At 44.2% G+C, this 18,878-nt stretch overlaps 1 protein-coding gene across 1 annotated transcript; it reads left to right on the top strand.

The window, feature by feature from the left end:
• Window positions 1-12,688: 12,688 nt before the first annotated feature.
• On the top strand, window positions 12,689-18,444 carry LOC138973121 (uncharacterized). The gene is made up of 4 exons (XM_070345784.1): window positions 12,689-14,057; window positions 15,890-16,657; window positions 17,194-17,274; window positions 17,431-18,444. The coding sequence occupies exons 1-4, from the start codon at window positions 13,286-13,288 to the stop codon at window positions 18,273-18,275; spliced, it is 2,466 nt and encodes an 821-aa protein (XP_070201885.1). The 5' UTR covers window positions 12,689-13,285; the 3' UTR covers window positions 18,276-18,444.
• The last annotated feature ends 434 nt before the right edge of the window (window positions 18,445-18,878 follow it).

Genomic DNA, 18,878 nt, shown 5'->3' with positions numbered 1-18,878 from the left:
TAGGCAGGAGATTGCTCCAGATGGGAACTGTTTCTTTAACGCTGCAGTTGAACACTTTGAAGATATCACGCATTTGGAACTTAGAACCTGCTTGTGCAATCAGCTGAGTGACAACTTCGGAACCTACATAAATTTCATAGCAAACTACAGTACAGAAGACGAAAATGAGCGCTTCCTGCGATACTTCTTCAATGTCCAGGAACTGCACAGTCTAGGTAAATTGAGCAATGACGCTGCAGATCTTTTACCTCAAGCACTTGCTGATTGGTCCGAAAGGGTGGTCAGAATCTACTCCAGTGATCCCTTGACACCTGTCATAGACGTGCTTCCAACAACTGGAAACAGCGATGACACATCCATCACATTGGCCTTTGTCGCCCACGGGCCGACTCACTATAATGCCTGCCATGTACGTTACAGATCAGGGAAAGTCACTGCAAAGTTAGCAACTACTCCCTCCACGGCTGATCAGGACTGCCTTCCAGTGAATCCCTCCGCACCTGACCAACACTCCCGTCCATTGACTTCCTCCACACCTGACCAAGACGCCCATCCAGTGAATCCCTCCGCACCTGACCAAGACTCCCGTCCAGTGACTTCCTCCGCACCTGACCAAGACGCCCATTGTTTTGTTTGTTTGTTTGCTTAACGCCCAGCCGACCACGAAGGGCCATATCAGGGCGGTGCTGCTTTGACATATAACGTGCACCACACACAAGACAGAAGTCGCAGCACAGGCTTCATGTCTCACCCAGTCACATTATTCTGACACCGGACCAACCAGTCCTAGCACTAACCCCATAATGCCAGACGCCAGGCGGAGCAGCCACTAGATAGCCAATTTTAAAGTCTTAGGTATGACCCGGCCGGGGTTCGAACCCACGACCTCCCGATCACGGGGCGGACGCCTTACCACTAGGCCAACCGTGCCGGTTCCAAGACGCCCATCCAGTGACTCCTTCCGCACCTGACCAAGACTCCCGTCCAGTGACTTCCTCCGCACCTGACCAAGACTCCCGTCCAGTGACTTCCTCCACACCTGACCAAGACTCTTGTCCAGTGACTTCCTCCGCACCTGACCAAGACTCCCGTCCAGTGACTTCCTCCGCACCTGACCAACTTGACTCCCGTTCATTAGCGCCTGTAGACATTGCCCCCATCACTCCCAGAAAACAGGGATTGTATAACACACCTCCAAAGAAAAGAATTGTGAGGAAAAGGGAAGCAGAACCAGAAAAATGGAAAAAGAATGTAAGAAAAGTTTTGCACCTGGAAGGTAAAGAGTACATTTCCCAAAATGGCAGTACAGTTCCAACCAAAACAATGGGACCTGTTGATTGCTCGAAGTGCAGGTACAGGTGTACCCAGAAAATGTCATCGGACCAACGCTTAGAATTGTTTCAGACATTCTATGCACTGGGAACGTACGAGCGACAAAAGAACTTCGTTTGTACGAATGTAAAGCAGAAGAAGACAGTAACCATTTTAGGTGAAGACAACCAGCCTTCTCAGAAAAAACGTCAAGTGTGCCGTGTCTTCACGTTTAAAGTCGAGGGAACAGTCCACAGGGTGTGTAAGAAGTTCTTCCTCTCCACATTAGCCAAAGGTGAAACGTATGTCGACCATGCCCTGGAAAACACTAGCGGTGGTGTTTTCTGTGCAACAGGACGGCGGGGAAAAGCTCCTCCTCACAACAAATTCAGCGAGGAGTCTGTTAACCAAGCAAAACACATTTCTTCTTTTCCTGTCAAGGTCATCTGACAAAAATACCTTGAAACTGGCCACACGCAGATGGAGTGTGACAGTATGCATTCGGCAATCACCTTTGCCAAAAAGCACACTCCCATCTACACACCGTGTCATCCAGGATGGGATATTATTTTGCGTATGGCGAGACGAGGACAGCCCTATGTTGTCATTCCATTGAAGCACACTGACTTCCTGGACGTCAAGCAACTAGCTTGTTCTGCAGTGCGAAACACCAAGACCGACATCAATGGTCAGAGGGTCAATTGGCTGACCGTGAAGTGCCTGCAGTTCGTCCAGGGAACTGCTGTACCTCAAGACCTCATTCGATGAAGAGGAATACAGGGTCCTCAGGTTGGTAACCAGCGGCAAACGAGGGCGCACGTCATCCTTGACAAAGACATTAATTGCCCCCCCGTTATTCATCTAAACTGCCTATTTCCGAGGCCAAAAAACAGGATCTGCTTTCTCTCTGCAAGTCGGCCATCATTCCTGAGCAACACCACGATTACTACACAGCGTTGCCTTCCTCCACATCTGCAGCTGACAAGCTTCCTGAACCAGATCTTGAAGAAGAGAACGCCGACTCTGACTAGAGAAAAGTACTCTTTGTTTTATCGAACTCTCCGATTGCCCGAGTTGTATATATCCGACTGTCTCAGACAACAGAAATGAATTACATGTCATGTGCGAACATGATCGTGTTATGATTTCACACAGGCATTTTTGGTTCTTTTTTTCAGACATCTAAGTCTACTTTGGTTTGGAATGTTTCGAATTCGTGACAAGCGTTCATTATTTTGAATCATTTGACACAATGTCTTTAATCATGTGGAAACTTTTATTGTGTGCTGTAAACCGAAAACTGTGGTGTTCACGTACACAGCTCAAGCATCAAACTCTGTATTTATTAATGCTAAATCAGATGTTTTATGAATACAAAATATATGTTTAGTATTTACCAGCTGGTCTTTCTTCTTTTTTTATGTCGTGCGAGTGAATTGTGAGTCTTGCGTGTGAACTCAGGTTTGCGTGTGTTCATTTTTTGGGAGTGTATGAGTGTGTAAGGGATTGTTGCCCTGATTACAGTTTTTAAACATTTTAGTACAGCTTGGCCTTGGAAGGGGTTGACAGGTATGTATTGTTATCACATGAACTTTTAATGCATGGATTTGTGATCATTTTAATATCTAGTTTTTTGTGTGCTGTAAGTCAAGGTCATACCTGAAGTTCTTTCTTTCTTTCTTTATTTGGTGTTTAACGTCGTTTTCAACCACGAAGGTTATATGGTTGGTTGGTTGGTTTTTGGGGTTTAATGTCTCTTCAGCAGACGAAGGTTATATCGCGACAGGGGAAGGGGGGAGATGGGATAGAGCCACTTGTCAATTGTTTCTTGTTCACAAAAGCAGTAATCAAAAAATTGCTCCAGGGGCTTGCAACGTAGTACAATATATGACCTTACTGGGAGAATGCAAGTTTCCAGTACAAAGGACTTAACATTTCTTACATACTGCTTGACTTTTTTGGGGTCAGAATAACTTGGCTAAAAATAATAACATGGAACTTAATTGCATGTATGTAAATGGTTTACTGTCTTGTTTTAATTCTTTCAGGAGTTAAGGAGTATGGAGGGAATACCAACAACGCGATGCATTATTTGGGACAGTTTGTCCTAAATCACACTGTCTTCAAGGGGCAGAGTTTTCAGTGGCTTCTTTCTAACGCACTGTCTTGTGTGGGCTGGCTGCTGAACACCATGGAAGATGACAAGGAAGTTGAGAAGAAGGACGACATATCATTTACCAAATTCCGCCTTCTCGACTACTGCAGGCATTTTCCACAGGTAAAAAGGATGCAGGCCTTGAAAAGGCAAGAGGAACGAGAGAAGAATGAGCGTGAGAAGAGGATGTGTCAGCAACGGGAGGAAAGGAAATTTTCCAGCAGCGCAATAGACACCTCTTATCTGCAACTTCACGAACTGTCTTCTGAACAGAAAGATGCTCTTGCTCCAATTCTGAAGTGGGCCGAGATGCTTCAGACCTACCCAGATGCTGCTGATACAGGTAAGAATATTGATTTTGACATACTTCTTCTTTTTTGTTTTGTTTGTTTGCTTAACGCCCAGCCGACCACGAAGGGCCATATCAGGGCGGTGCTGCTTTGACATTTAACGTGCGCCACACACAAGACAGAAGTCGCAGCACAGGCTTCATGTCTCACCCAGTCACATTATTCTGACACCGGACCAACCAGTCCTAGCACTAACCCCATAATGCCAGACGCCAGGCGGAGCAGCCACTAGATTGCCAATTTTAAAGTCTTAGGTATGATCCGGCCGGGGTTCGAACCCACGACCTCCCGATCACGGGGCGGACGCCTTACCACTAGGCCAACCGTGCCGGTTCCAAGACGCCCATCCAGTGACTCCTTCCGCACCTGACCAAGACTCCCGTCCAGTGACTTCCTCCGCACCTGACCAAGACTCTTGTCCAGTGACTTCCTCCACACCTGACCAAGACTCTTGTCCAGTGACTTCCTCCGCACCTGACCAAGACTCCCATCCAGTGACTTCCTCCGCACCTGACCAACTTGACTCCCGTTCATTAGCGCCTGTAGACACTGCCCGCATCACTCCCAGAAAACAGGGATTGTATAACACACCTCCAAAGAAAAGAATTGTGAGGAAAAGGGAAGCAGAACCAGAAAAATGGAAAAAGAATGTAAGAAAAGTTTTGCACCTGGAAGGTAAAGAGTACATTTCCCAAAATGGCAGTACAGTTCCAACCAAAACAATGGGACCTGTTGATTGCTCGAAGTGCAGGTACAGGTGTACCCAGAAAATGTCATCGGACCAACGCTTAGAATTGTTTCAGACATTCTATGCACTGGGAACGTACGAGCGACAAAAGAACTTCGTTTGTACGAATGTAAAGCAGAAGAAGACAGTAACCATTTTAGGTGAAGACAACCAGCCTTCTCAGAAAAAACGTCAAGTGTGCCGTGTCTTCACGTTTAAAGTTGAGGGAACAGTCCACAGGGTGTGTAAGAAGTTCCTCCTCTCCACATTAGCCAAAGGTGAAACGTATGTCGACCATGCCCTGGAAAACACTAGCGGTGGTGTTTTCTGTGCAACAGGACGGCGGGGAAAAGCTCCTCCTCACAACAAATTCAGCGAGGAGTCTGTTAACCAAGCAAAACACATTTCTTCTTTTCCTGTCAAGGTCATCTGACAAAAATACCTTGAAACTGGCCACACGCAGATGGAGTGTGACAGTATGCATTCGGCAATCACCTTTGCCAAAAAGCACACTCCCATCTACACACCGTGTCATCCAGGATGGGATATTATTTTGCGTATGGCAAGGCGAGGACAGCCCTATGTTGTCATTCCATTGAAGCACACTGACTTCCTGGACGTCAAGCAACTAGCTTGTTCTGCAGTGCGAAACACCAAGACCGACATCAATGGTCAGAGGGTCAATTGGCTGACCGTGAAGTGCCTGCAGTTCGTCCAGGGAACTGCTGTACCTCAAGACCTCATTCGATGAAGAGGAATACAGGGTCCTCAGGTTGGTAACCAGCGGCAAACGAGGGCGCACGTCATCCTTGACAAAGACAACAATTGCCCCCCGTTATTCATCTAAACTGCCTATTTCCGAGGCCAAAAAACAGGATCTGCTTTCTCTCTGCAAGTCGGCCATCATTCCTGAGCAACACCACGATTACTACACAGCGTTGCCTTCCTCCACATCTGCAGCTGACAAGCTTCCTGAACCAGATCTTGAAGAAGAGGACACCGACTCTGACTAGAGAAAAGTACTCTTTGTTTTATCGAACTCTCCGATTGCCCGAGTTGTATATATCCGACTGTCTCAGACAACAGAAATGAATTATATGTCATGTGCGAACATGATCGTGTTAGATGTCTGAAAAAAAGAACAAAAAATGCCTGTGTGAAATCATGTCTACTTTGGTTTGGAATGTTTCAAATTCGTGACAAGCGTTCATTATTTTGAATTGTTTGACACAATGTTTTTAATCATGTGGGAACTTTTATTGTGTGCTGTAAACCGAAAACTGTGGTGTTCACGTACACAGCTCAAGCATCAAAGTCTGTATTTATTAATGCTAAATCAGATGTGTTTTATGAATACAAAATATATGTTAAGTATTTACCAGCTGGTCTTTCTTCTTTTTTTATGTCGTGCGAGTGAATTGTGAGTCTTGCGTGTGAACTCAGGTTTGCGTGTGTTCATTTTTTGGGAGTGTGTGAGTGTGTAAGGGATTGTTGCCCCGATTACAGTTTTTAAACATTTTAGTACAGCTTGGCCTTGGAAGGGGTTGACAGGTATGTATTGTTATCACATGAACTTTTAATGCATGGATTTGTGATCATTTTAATATCTAGGTTTTTTTTGGCTGTAAGTCAAGGTCATACCTGTAGTTCTTTCTTTCTTTCTTTATTTGGTGTTTAACGTCGTTTTCAACCACGAAGGTTATATCGCGACAGGGGAAGGGGGGAGATGGGATAGAGCCACTTGTCAATTGTTTCTTGTTCACAAAAGCAGTAATCAAACAATTGCTCCAGGGGCTTGCAACGTAGTACAATATATGACCTTACTGGGAGAATGCAAGTTTCCAGTACAAAGGACTTAACATTTCTTACATACTGCTTGACTTTTTGGGGGTCAGAATAACTTGGCTAAAAATAATAACATGGAACTTAATTGCATGTATGTAAATGGCTTACCGTCTTGTTTTAATTCTTTCAGGAGTTAAGGAGTATGGAGGGAATACCAACAACGCGATGCATTTTTGGGGACAGTTTGTCCTAAATCACACTGTCTTCAAGGGGCAGAGTTTTCAGTGGCTTCTTTCTAACGCACTGTCTTGTGTGGGCTGGCTGCTGAACACCATGGAAGATGACAAGGAAGTTGAGAAGAAGGACGACATATCATTTACCAAATTCCGCCTTCTCGACTACTGCAGGCATTTTCCACAGGTAAAAAGGATGCAGGCCTTGAAAAGGCAAGAGGAACGAGAGAAGAATGAGCGTGAGAAGAGGATGTGTCAGCAACGGGAGGAAACGCAAGAGGAACGAGAGAAGAATGAGCGTGAGAAGAGGATGTGTCAGCAACGGGAGGAAAGGAAAGTTTCCAGCAGCGCCATAGACACCTCTTATCTGCAACTTCACGAACTGTCTTCTGAACAGAAAGATGCTCTTGCTCCAATTCTGAAGTGGGCCGAGATGCTTCAGACCTACCCAGATGCTGCTGATACAGGTAAGAATATTGATTTTGACATACTTCTTATTTTTTGTTTTGTTTGTTTGCTTAACGCCCAGCCGACCACGAAGGGCCATATCAGGGCGGTGCTGCTTTGACATTTAACGTGCTTTGTTTGTTTGTTTGTTTGTTTGCTTAACGCCCAGCCGACCACGAAGGGCCATATCAGGGCGGTGCTGCTTTGACATTTAACGTGCGCCACACACAAGACAGAAGTCGCAGCACAGGCTTCATGTCTCACCCAGTCACATTATTCTGACACTGGACCAACCAGTCCTAGCACTAACCCCATAATGCCAGACGCCAGGCGGAGCAGCCACTAGATTGCCAATTTTGAAGTCTTAGGTATGACCCGGCCGGGGTTCGAACCCACGACCTCCCGATCACGGGGCGGACGCCTTACCACTATGCCAACCATGCCGGTACTTTATGCAATGACAAAACAGCATGTTCTTTAACAATTTGAGATAAAGACTGAATATTATATTAACCATAAATTGTGAAGGATTGAGTAAATGAAAATGATAGTTGTTTTATGTTTTCAACGGCATTGCAGTAAGCAGTGTTTAATTGTAGATTGGTTCATTTCATTGGTTCAGCCATGGCAGTTTGATAATTGTTTTGGCAGAGTTTTAAGTGATTTCTATGTTTTAATCTATTTTGGGGTGAATTGTGGGGGGGGGTTAATTGTGTGTCTGTATGCTTTAATGAAATAGTTTGCTGCTGTGTTTGCAAAGTTTGAGAAATTGATAGAATTTAGTGATTGAAATCTTGCAGATGTTAAGAATTCTATGTTTGATTTTATTTTCCCATAGGTTCAACGAGAAGTGCAAGATTGAGGAACAAAAGGTACTTCTTCAAGGACTTGAGGAACAACTGCCACATCCTCGGTTCACTTCATCAATTCCCCTCCCTTCTTCGGCCCCACAAGCGAGTACGCTGCACCAGCCGTGTCAACAGCAGCCTGACTTTATTTTCCAACTATCAGCTAATAGAGTCGGGCTGTGAGTGAAGAAAAGAGGCAGGGTTGCTGTGGCACCTTCAGTTCAAAGTACGCAGGAGCGTGTGCTTCTGCCAGCCCTTGGACCAAGTGTTGCGACTAAAATCCTGCCAGCTCGTTCTGCAACGAGCCAACAGCAGCGAGTTCTTCCGCCTGCCCCTGTGCCAAGTGTCGGGGCTAAAATCATGCCAGCTTGTTCCGCAACAAGCCAACAGCACAGTGTGTTCCTGCCTGCCCCTGGACAAAGTGTTGCGACTAAAATTCTGCCAGCTCGTTCTGCAGACCTCAAATCCCTGCAGCTGAACAATGCCAAAGACTTGGCATATATACAAGTGTCCAGTCAAGAGGGAAGTGCAACAACTCAGCAAACTCAGCAAGAACTCATTCTGCTACGGCAAAATCACAATGCCCGTGTGGAGCAAGTCATCGGCAAATTACCGTACTTTCCGGGTCATAAGGCGCGACTTTTTTCCTCGAGTTCGACCCCTGCGTCTTGTATAACGAAGCGTCTAATCCGAGTATGAAATACGAAGCGCCTTGTCACCCGGAAAGTACGGTAGAAAAACTTAAACTGCAAGTTTCAAGTCTACACAGCAATAACAAAGCTCTCACAGAAAAAATCAAAAGCCTACAAAAAAACACACCATTCGTTGCACCCGCTTCCTTTACTTTCTTTATTTGGTGTTTAACGTTGTTTTCAACCACGAAGGTTATATCGCGACGGACCCGCTCCCTCTGGCACATCATCAGTGGAAACGTCGACATCAGTGCCACCCTCTCCCTCATGTACACTCTCTGGCACACTACCAGTGGAACCATTGACGTCGACTCCCACACCACCAGTGACATCAATCAAGGCACCTTCCTTCAATGCCTCCGATGACGAGATGCTGTCTCAGATCATGCAGAGCTTCGAGACGGACCAAGACAGCGTAGACATGACCAATGCTTCTACAAGCCAAGACCTCACCAATCTGCAAGCCAAGACCTTAGTTAGCTGTTGCTTTTCGGGTCCAGCGGACCATAAAAGGCCAAATCAGGATCCCACAAGTTAATCATTACACATTTTTAGATTAAAACAGTTCTAATACATAAAATCCGTAACGTTAGTTAGTTAGTTAGCTGTTGCTTTTCGGGTCCAGCGGACCATAATGGGCCAAATCAGGACCCCACAAGTTAATCATTACACATTTTTAGATTAAAACAGTTCTAATACATAAAATCCGTAACGTCATCCGAAGGCAACAAAAAAATCAAAGCAAGACCCTATATGTCAAATAAATTAGGTAGTTTTAAAATTCAAATCTTAAAATAAAGACCAGACTCCTTTAAGAACCCAAAAAGAGCTGTAGAGCTGACCTCTGCTGATCTGTATGATCAACGAGAAAAGTATTTTGGCACCTCGAGTTTGAAAAGTATTTTTACAGAGGTCAGCTCTACAGCTCTTTTTGGGTTCTTAAAGGAGTCTCCATGTCTTTATGCACCCTGTCCCTCGGACAGGATAAACTGGTCAAGCTTGAAGACCAGTTGCAGCAGTTTTCTGCGCGAAAACGGGCAACGTTGAAGCAGTTGCAGCAGCTTGCAGCCAGCCTTAACTACGCAGCCAAAGCGGTCAGAGGAGGAAAGTTCTTTCTGCGCCGTATTCTGGATGTGATGCTTCCCTTACGGCAAGGAAAACACAAGGCGCGGCTCTCGGCAGAGTTCCATAAAGACGTGGCGTGGTGGCTCACGTTTTTGCGTGTCTTTAATGGCACTGTGTATTATACTGATATGCCCACCGTCCATGTGTGGGTTGATGCGTGCAATGTCAGTGCAGGAGCTTTTTGTGGTGGTGATTGGCATTATACAGTGTTTCAGTGTGATGTCCCAGCCGCAGCGGGACTGCATATTCATTACAAAGAAGTGATAGCAGTTGTGCAGGCTGTGGAAGTGTGGGCACACACATTTCGGGGAAGTACAGTAACTGTTCACACAGACAGCACAGCTACGAAAGGCATTGTTAACAAAGGCTACACAAAGAATGCTTACATCAATAACCTGCTTTGTAGAATGTTTTGGACTTGTGTAAAGAATAACTGTCATGTTGTTTCAATTGCAGGGGACCTTAACAAGATGGCATGAGAATGGAAAGTTAGATTTGTTAATGCTGTTGTTGTCTTATTGGTCTCATGTTCGAGCTCCCAGTGTGTCAATGTTGTTAAGTCAACACATGTCAAAAAGGGCCTTGCATTTTCTGTTTTCCAGGTTTGTTTGTTTGTTTGCTTAACGCCCAGCCGACCACGAAGGGCCATATCAGGGCGGTGCTGCTTTGACATATAACGTGCGCCACACACAAGACAGAAGTCGCAGCACATGCTTCATGTCTCACCCAGTCACATTATTCTGACACCGGACCAACCAGTCCTAGCACTAACCCCATAATGCCAGACGCCAGGCGGAGCAGCCACTAGATTGCCAATTTTAAAGTCTTAGGTATGACCCGGCCGGGGTTCGAACCCACGACCTCCCGATCACGGGGCGGACGCCTTACCACTAGGACAACCGTGCCGGTTTTTAAACAATGAGCGTGTGTATGTATAACTCAATGAAAGCAACAATCTTCAATGTTTTTAAACTTAGCAGACGACTTTTGTCTTCTCTTGTATTCCTCGAAAGCAGAACAATGATGACTGCGCGTGTGAGACTAAGTGCTCAAGATTTGTTTTGTGGGATAGACGGGAAAGTCAATACTGGAGGATATTTGAACCCTTAATGGTGATTAGATTTCAGTTTGTTTGTTTGTTTGTTTAACGCCCAGCCGACCACGAAGGGCCATATCAGGGCGGTGCTGCTTTGACATTTAACGTGCGCCACACACAAGACAGAAGTCGCAGCACAGGCTTCATGTCTCACCCAGTCACATTATTCTGACACCGGACCAACCAGTCCTAGCACTAACCCCATAATGCCAGACGCCAGGCGGAGCAGCCACTAGATTGCCAATTTTAAAGTCTTAGGTATGACCCGGCCGGGGTTCGAACCCACGACCTCCCGATCACGGGGCGGACGCCTTACCACTATGCCAACCGTGCCGGTACTAGATTTCAGTTACTTTGTAGACATTTAATTTGTATTCGGGAATCGTTTTTAACCCAAACTTTTACAGTGTTGGTCTTCGATAACAAGTTTCCAATCGGCAACGTGTGATGACGTCACGGTTTGCAATCAACATGGCTGCATTCTATTCGTTTCGACGATTCAATGATCTTGACATCATTATTTGAGGCAAGCGGCTTTGTACTTCCGAAAGTATGTAGTTCAACAAATTTCATTCTTGAATACTTGCTAGTTTTGTGATGATTTGCTCACGTAAAATGGCATATGAGGAAGCCATGCAGTATGATACAGTAGACCCCCCCCCCCCTCCCCCACCCAACGGGGCGGATGCCTTACCACTAGGCCAACTGTGCCGGTACCACCACAGGCTATGTCAAAACAGCACCACAGGCTATGTCAAAACAGCACCACAGGCTATGTCAAAACAGCACCACAGGCTATGTCAAAACAGCACCACAGGCTATGTCAATACAGCATCACAGGCTATGTCAATACAGCAACACAGGCTATGTCAATACAGCAACACAGGCTATGTCAATACAGCACCACAAGCTATGTCAAAACGGCACCACAGGCTATGTCAATACAGCACCACAGGCTATGTCAAAACAGCACCACAGGCTAAGTCAAGACAGCACCTCAGGCAAAGTAGATGACAGAAACACCGACCAGGTCAACCGCATCATTTACCCCGAGGAAACGAATATCTACACCCCCCTCTGTGTTCTGACGATGTTCTGGGCCACTATCGCGAGAAACTCAGGCAAAACCCTATAAGGCGCGAGGACTTTGTTGTGTTGCCCGACGGTGCGTTGTATTCTACCGTGAAGGAAGAGTTTGCTGACATTCTCAAAGTCTGCAAAAAAATAAAAAGCATCCTCATGGTTACTGTGAGACAAACAGCCAGGGTGGTCGACCCCGAGAGGTACAAAATGTCGTACAAGGTTTAAAAACTAAACTAAAGGGGGGAGTTAACGTCCTCTCAGAAAATGTTTCTATTTGGGACAAGAATTGGTGATACGCTAAGGAGCTGGTAAGGGTGAGCGAAGAGGGGAGGATGACGGGGTGGGCAGGAGTGGTGCTGATAAAAGTTTGTTAAGACGGGTAAATTCTTCTTCTAGATAGTCTGATTTAATATGATTGGGTTTGGCACCCGTTGTCTCCAGAAGCATTGGGAGTAGGATGTTAAAAGTATACGTTTATTTTCCAAAAAGGTACTTTATAAAAAGTGATAAAATTTCAGGGCCACTTTATACAATCAAGGGTTAAAAAAGGTGATTCAGATTTGTACAGAGAGAGCTTAGAAGCAGGTATATACAGCACATGGGCCTTTTTTCATTTCACTTGCAGTTTAAGAAAGCTATCTATGCCACAGTGACACACCGAATACATTCACTCACACAGATATAGGGTATATGTTAAAAAAAAAAAAATAAATAAAAATAATAAAAAAATAAAAAATGTATGTGTATATATATATATATATATATGTCACAGGGGAAACTAGAATTCAGTAGGATCCGGAATCCTACTAGTAGAGACTGGAATCTCAGTTTCTACTAGTAGATACTGGAATTCCAGTCTCAACTGGACTTTTTCAAGTTCAAACTGGAATTCCAGTATCTACTAGTAGATACCGGAATTCCACTTACAACTGGATTTTTTCCAGTTGAAAGTGGAATTCCGATATCTACTAGTAGAAACTGGAATTCCAGTTTCAACTAACAGCCAGTTCATGTTGGAATTCAGTTTAAATTGGAATTATTTGAAAACTGAAAAAGAAACTGGGATCATATCCACAGAGAGGGTTCAACTTGAAAACAAAGCTTAGATGTGACAATGACTTCTTCACGTGAATCTGAGTTGTTGTTGCAAATAAAGTGACCAATGTTCTCCAGCCAGAGTAATATGGAAATTGGAATTATTTGAAAACTGAAAAAGAAACTGGGATCATATCCACAGAGAGGGTTCAACTTGAAAACAAAGCTTAGATGTGACAATGACTTCTTCACGTGAATCTGAGTTGTTGTTGCAAATAAAGTGACCAATGTTCTCCAGCCAGAGTAATATGGAACAACCGAGGCCCTTCTATTCACAGTGAGTCTTGATCAGTTGATCAGAGTGAAGTGTCAGTGACAGACAGCAGTCAAGATTGAAGATGGAGTCCGAGTCAGAGGATCAGAAAACTCTGTTTTATTCTCTTTTAGAAGCACACATACGGAGTCTTGATGACAGCAAACGAGAATGTTTCTGCATTGCCCAAGAGAAGTACACAAAAATAGTGAAAGCTCTGCAACTGAACAAGGGCCAGCAATGTCCAGAAGGTGCCAAATTCAAGTACAGGTGTGCAAAGCATTATAAATTACAAGTTGTGGGGGCAAGGACAATGCTATGTTGCCAGAAAACCAACTGCCCGGTTGTGACCAGAGAGGAATTGTTTGCGACAATTGCGCGATGTCACGTTCATGTTGGCCATGGGGGAAGGGATAAAACGTGGGCGGAAATCAAAGCAAACTACGCAGGAGTCCACCACTCAGCAGTCAGTGTGTTCCTGAAGACCTGTCCCAGCTGCAGGCAGCGCCAGGTGGTGAAATCACTTCCATCTGGAAAGGCAATGATCAATCTGTCTTTTCTACTCAGAGTCCAAATCGACCTCATTGACTTCCGCAGCAGGCCTGACAGGGACTTTAAATGGATCCTGCATGCAAGGGACTGTTTTTCGAAGTTTTCTTGGGCCTATCCCTTGGAATCCAAGACTGCAGCAGAGGTAGCAGGTCATCTGTTCGACCAATTCTGCACCTTTGGACCACCACGCCTCCTGCAGAGTGACAATGGCAGAGAATTCACGGCGAACGTGATACGTGAAGTGTGTGATCTGTGGCCTGGAACAGTGATCATCCATGGACGCCCAAGACATCCTGAAAGTCAGGGTAAGTGTTCGTTTTTATTTGTATTTTTTTCAGAAATGAAAATTAACCCTTACAGTGCCTACAAGACGGGTATACCCGTCCTGCACTCTAGCCAGTTAGAGAAAACATTCTTGTCGAAGAGTGACCATGCATTGAAACACCCCGGCAGTGAAAGGGTTAATGAGGCAGACCTACCGGTGGTAACATGTTTTGTCTGTTGCATCTGTCAAAAGATAAACATTCAGCTTTTTTCGTAATCGGATCATTTTTCACATTTTACTGACATTGAATTGAAACACCCCGGCAGTGAAAGGGTTAATGAGGCAGACCTACCTGTGGTAACATGGAATATGAAACCGAAATTTAACGCAATAGGTCTAATCTAAAATTTCCATAGTGGTGATTGTGATTGTGATTTTTTTTTTTACTGGCGGTATAACAAGCTAAAATGGGTATGAACTGAACCGCTATGATGTCCAGGTTTTGAAAACTAATGTCGCAGTTGCAGCACTTTAGTACAACATGCTAGATTAACCCCTTGTTACCAAAACCAGGAAACTTTGAAGTTTTCACTCATTCCCCTAGTTTTGGAAAACGGCACTTTGAATTTTAATTTAAAAACATATTATGAATCTGTTTGACTTCCTTGACCTTTACAGATGTATTTTAAGGCATTTTGAGAAGGGATTGCGTTATTAAGACTGGGAATATATCAAAAGTATTAAAAAAAATTATGGAATTTGAGCAATATTTGGTAAAACGTTCTCATCACATCAGTCAAACTATGGATTAACATGGATAAATAGATGTTATTTTAACCGTCTGGGGGTGTAAAATTTGAAAAGTGATTTTGGTGTGCCTCAATTTTACATAAAAGTCCAAATTAACCTCTTGTCTGTGAAATATGGAAAAAATGCCATTTTTCATTTTTCCAACTTATTTTTTCTTCAAAATTAACGATATGTTATCCAACGTTACCGATTTGGGTCTGTTTGATCTCCTAAGCCTGTCTAACTGCATTTAAAGTGAAATACACAGTGCCATTTTTAAAAATTAGGGGAATGAGTGAACTTTTCAAAATTTTGACGTTTTGGGGCAACAAGGGGTTCATTTGGCATGTTGTACTAAAGTGCTGCAACTACATCACTTTTCAAAAACTACACACCATAACGGTTCAATTGATACCAAATGGTCGAAATGGTCATGGCACTTAAAGGGGTATGAAAGACCTAAACCGGAAGTAGAAATCTTTGAACGGCAGCTGATACATTACCTTATCAACTCTCATTATCCAAAGTTTCAAGCCTGTAAGTCCAGTATTACTTCAGAAACATCGGAAAACTCAAAATCAAATTAAACAATTATTATCCGGAAGTGGTCCTAAAGGCTGAATCTTATCATCCCATGTGATGGGAGAAGCCTGGAAGATTCCAACTCAATGTCCGACGCGAAGCCACACTTCCCTTTTGATAATAAAACGTTGTTTTTTTACCACTTCCGGATAAGGATTGTTTATTTTGATTTTGCGTTTTCCGATGTTTCTCAGCGAATACCAGGCTTTCAGGCTTAATTTTCTGGATAATGAGAGTTCATAGAGTAATGTATCAGCTGCCGTTCAAGGAATTCTACTTCCGGTTTAGGTCTTTCATACCCCTTTAATGGTACTGTGACAGTACCATGAACCTTTCGATGAATGATACACTCGACTTCTCAAATTAAAACTGCTCTAGCAGCTTTATAAATCAGCTTTACAACCTGAAATATGGGCTACAGACATAGTGCAGTGGCCTAGGCTTGAAAAGGCCTCTATTTAAGGTGACAGTATCCAACTGGGATTGCTTCACTGTGTGCAGGGTGCATTGAGAGGGGGAACGGAGACCTACAATTGAAACTAGGCAAATGGATGGATACCAATGGCCCACAATGGAGCAGGGGATTAAAGTCTGTGGTTCACTCAATCAACACATCAGTTTCAAGTGCAACTGGGACAACACCGTATGAACTTGTATTTGGTCAGAAACCACGTTCGGACCAAGCTGTTTGGGAGGAATTTGCAGCTCAGGGTATTGTGCGTGAAGAAGATTTGCCAAATGATCTGCTTGTTATGCTTCCCACAATGAGGCAGGAAGGTGCAGTCGTGCAGTCAGTGAGTGAGGAAGATGCAGTCATTGAGTCATTGAGTCAGGAAGGTGCAGTCGTCGAGTCATTGAGTCAGGAAGGTGCAGTCGTCGAGTCATTGAGTCAGGAAGGTGCAGTCGTGCAGTCAGTGAGTGAGGAAGATGCAGTCGTTGAGTCATTGAGTCAGGAAGGTGCAGTCGTCGAGTCATTGAGTCAGGAAGGTGCAGTCGTCGAGTCATTGAGTCAGGAAGGTGCAGTCGTTGAGTCATTGAATCATGATGGTGCAGTCGTGCAGTCAGTGTGGCTGGACAATGTGGGGCGTGTAGTTCTGAGTCAAGAAGACACAGCCGTGAGTCAGAGAAGTGCAGTTGTGCAGTCAGGGAGCCAGAGTGACATCAGCTGCGAGGACGACGAGAGAATCACTGTGTGGAGTGAAGTGGTCTTTGATACAGTTCTGCAGCCAGTCAACAATTCTTTGCCAACTCCCGGACCTTCAACTGCTGGTATGTGGTATGCTTCTATCTGAATTGGTTTTAAAAATCTTGTGTTTTAGAGATATTGGCCATGCAACCATTGGACTAGTTGACGCCCATTACTGTATTAGTCGTATTAATAGGAGTAACATTCCATTACATTAACCCTTTTGCAGCCATAACAAACTAATGATGAACACAATTTTGATAATGATAGACAATGCAGGAGACGGGAGGTGCACTGGCAAGGGTTAATGACTCTGGGGATTAATGGCAGATTTGATGCAAATACAACTACAGTTCATTTGTTTCACAGGTGCTGACCGTTCTTCAGAAGCAGTCAACTTTCAAAAAAAACTTTCCTGTCAAAATGGGTCAAGTGTATGTTTTTGCAATGAATTATTCAGAATTTCTTCCTGTATCACTTCAACGTCGAAACACTAGTACACAGTGATTAATGTGTACACATACATGCCACATTATCATGTCACATTTCCCAACAGAGAAGAAGAAGAATGACTGCAAATGTCTGTTGCAAATACAACTGCATTTTATTTGTTTCACAGGTGCTGACCGTTCTTCAGAAGCAGTCAACTTTCAGGATCCTCTCGGACCTTCTCTCAGCACTCCTGAGCAGCATGCCACTGGTAAGTTTCTTCACACTTCCCTCAACACACTTTCAATGTGCCATATTTTCTATCAATTTATAAAGACTAGTTTGAAGATGTTAACAGGTTAACCCTTACACCACCTTTCTTGGTTTTCACACCAGCGTAGACGATTTTAATTTGTTTGTTTCACAGGTGCTGGTGGTTCTTCTCTCGGCATTGTAGAAAACGTGGATTCACCAAGTACATCATCTACTACCTGTACCAGCCACAAGCGAGGAAAGGAGTATCTTCTTTTGAGCGACAACGTCATCGTTTGTTCTGGCACAGAGCACACAAATCTTGACGTTGTGCATGGTGTGAAAGTGACTAAAACCACTCATGCTGTGTTTTCTGTTGACGAAGTGTTCGTTCCTACACATGTGCCTACAATTGCCAACCCTATGAATGAACCATTAGAAGTAGGACAGTTTGTGTTGTGGAAACGCACTGCAACAGTGCAAAATGAAGAAGGGAACACGGCTCACAAGGAGAAGCGACTTGTTGCCAGAAATAACTATTTGAAGGCTGCCAGACGTCAAGACACGAGGTACCAAAAGAAGGTAAAAGACGTGACCCAATCATTCCAAAACGGGCACACTGTCGGAGTGAAAATCCACAGTGCCGACAGGACCAACACTGACGTGCGGCTCTTGACCTGCAAGATTCTGGAATCAAAGATGAGGGGCGGTGATTCTGTCTATCGGGTGTATTGCCCGACTGGAATTGTTAAAAACTGGTTTCGGGGGGTGGAGCTTGTGGACATGAGCAGTGTGGTCCTCCCACATCTCAATGTGGTAAACCCACAGACTCTTAAGGAAGTGTCCCTCATTCAAGCCTCCAGGTCATCAACTGGTTGGCAAAACCGTGGAGCTGTCGCCAGGTCCGTCTGTACGTGCACAGGCGCGTGCATGACAAAGAGGTGTCCGTGCAAAGATGCCAAACTTGCATGTGGCACCAAATGCCACCCGCACAGCAAGAAATGCAAGAACATGTCCTGAAGTTGTCTGATGTGATTTTCATTGATTTGACTATGCAGTTTGTGGTGTTGGGTCTTTTTAAACAATGGATTTGCTTTCAATAAAGTAGTCAACTGTTCATTTTAAACAAAAAAGAAACTACATTCATCTCCATCGCGAAATTCCAATTTGAACTGAATTCCAACATGAACTGGCTGTTAGTTGAAACTGGAATTCCAGTTTCTACTAGTAGATATCGGAATTCCACTTTCAACTGGAAAAAATCCAGTTGTAAGTGGAATTCCGGTATCTACTAGTAGATACTGGAATTCCAGTTTGAACTTGAAAAAGTCCAGTTGAGACTGGAATTCCAGTATCTACTAGTAGAAACTGAGATTCCAGTCTCTACTAGTAGGATTCCGGATCCTACTGAATTCTAGTTTCTACTGTGACATATATATATATATATACACTTAGTACTGACTTCTAAATAATCATTTTCGCTTTCGAACTCGTTAATCACAGAACGCTATCAGACAAGCTTGAGAGAGGTCGCATTTGTCAACTTGCTCTCACATCGAATCACATTTCTACGTGTCTTGTGCCTTGTGTCTGTGCGGTGTTGTGCTGGGTGAGCGGTCTGCC

This window comes from Littorina saxatilis, linkage group LG8, assembly GCF_037325665.1.
Source record: "Littorina saxatilis isolate snail1 linkage group LG8, US_GU_Lsax_2.0, whole genome shotgun sequence".
Taxonomy (NCBI): domain Eukaryota; kingdom Metazoa; phylum Mollusca; class Gastropoda; order Littorinimorpha; family Littorinidae; genus Littorina; species Littorina saxatilis.
This window is presented reverse-complemented; position numbering and strand designations above follow the sequence as displayed.

Coding starts and splice junctions, on each gene's coding strand:
- LOC138973121 (XM_070345784.1), top strand. CDS start 13,286: ATGGAGTCCGAGTCAGAGGATCAGAAAACTCTGTTTTATTCTCTTTTA. Junction 14,058..15,889: donor AAGACATCCTGAAAGTCAGG/GTAAGTGTTCGT, acceptor CACTGTGTGCAG/GGTGCATTGAGAGGGGGAAC. Junction 16,658..17,193: donor TCCCGGACCTTCAACTGCTG/GTATGTGGTATG, acceptor TTTGTTTCACAG/GTGCTGACCGTTCTTCAGAA.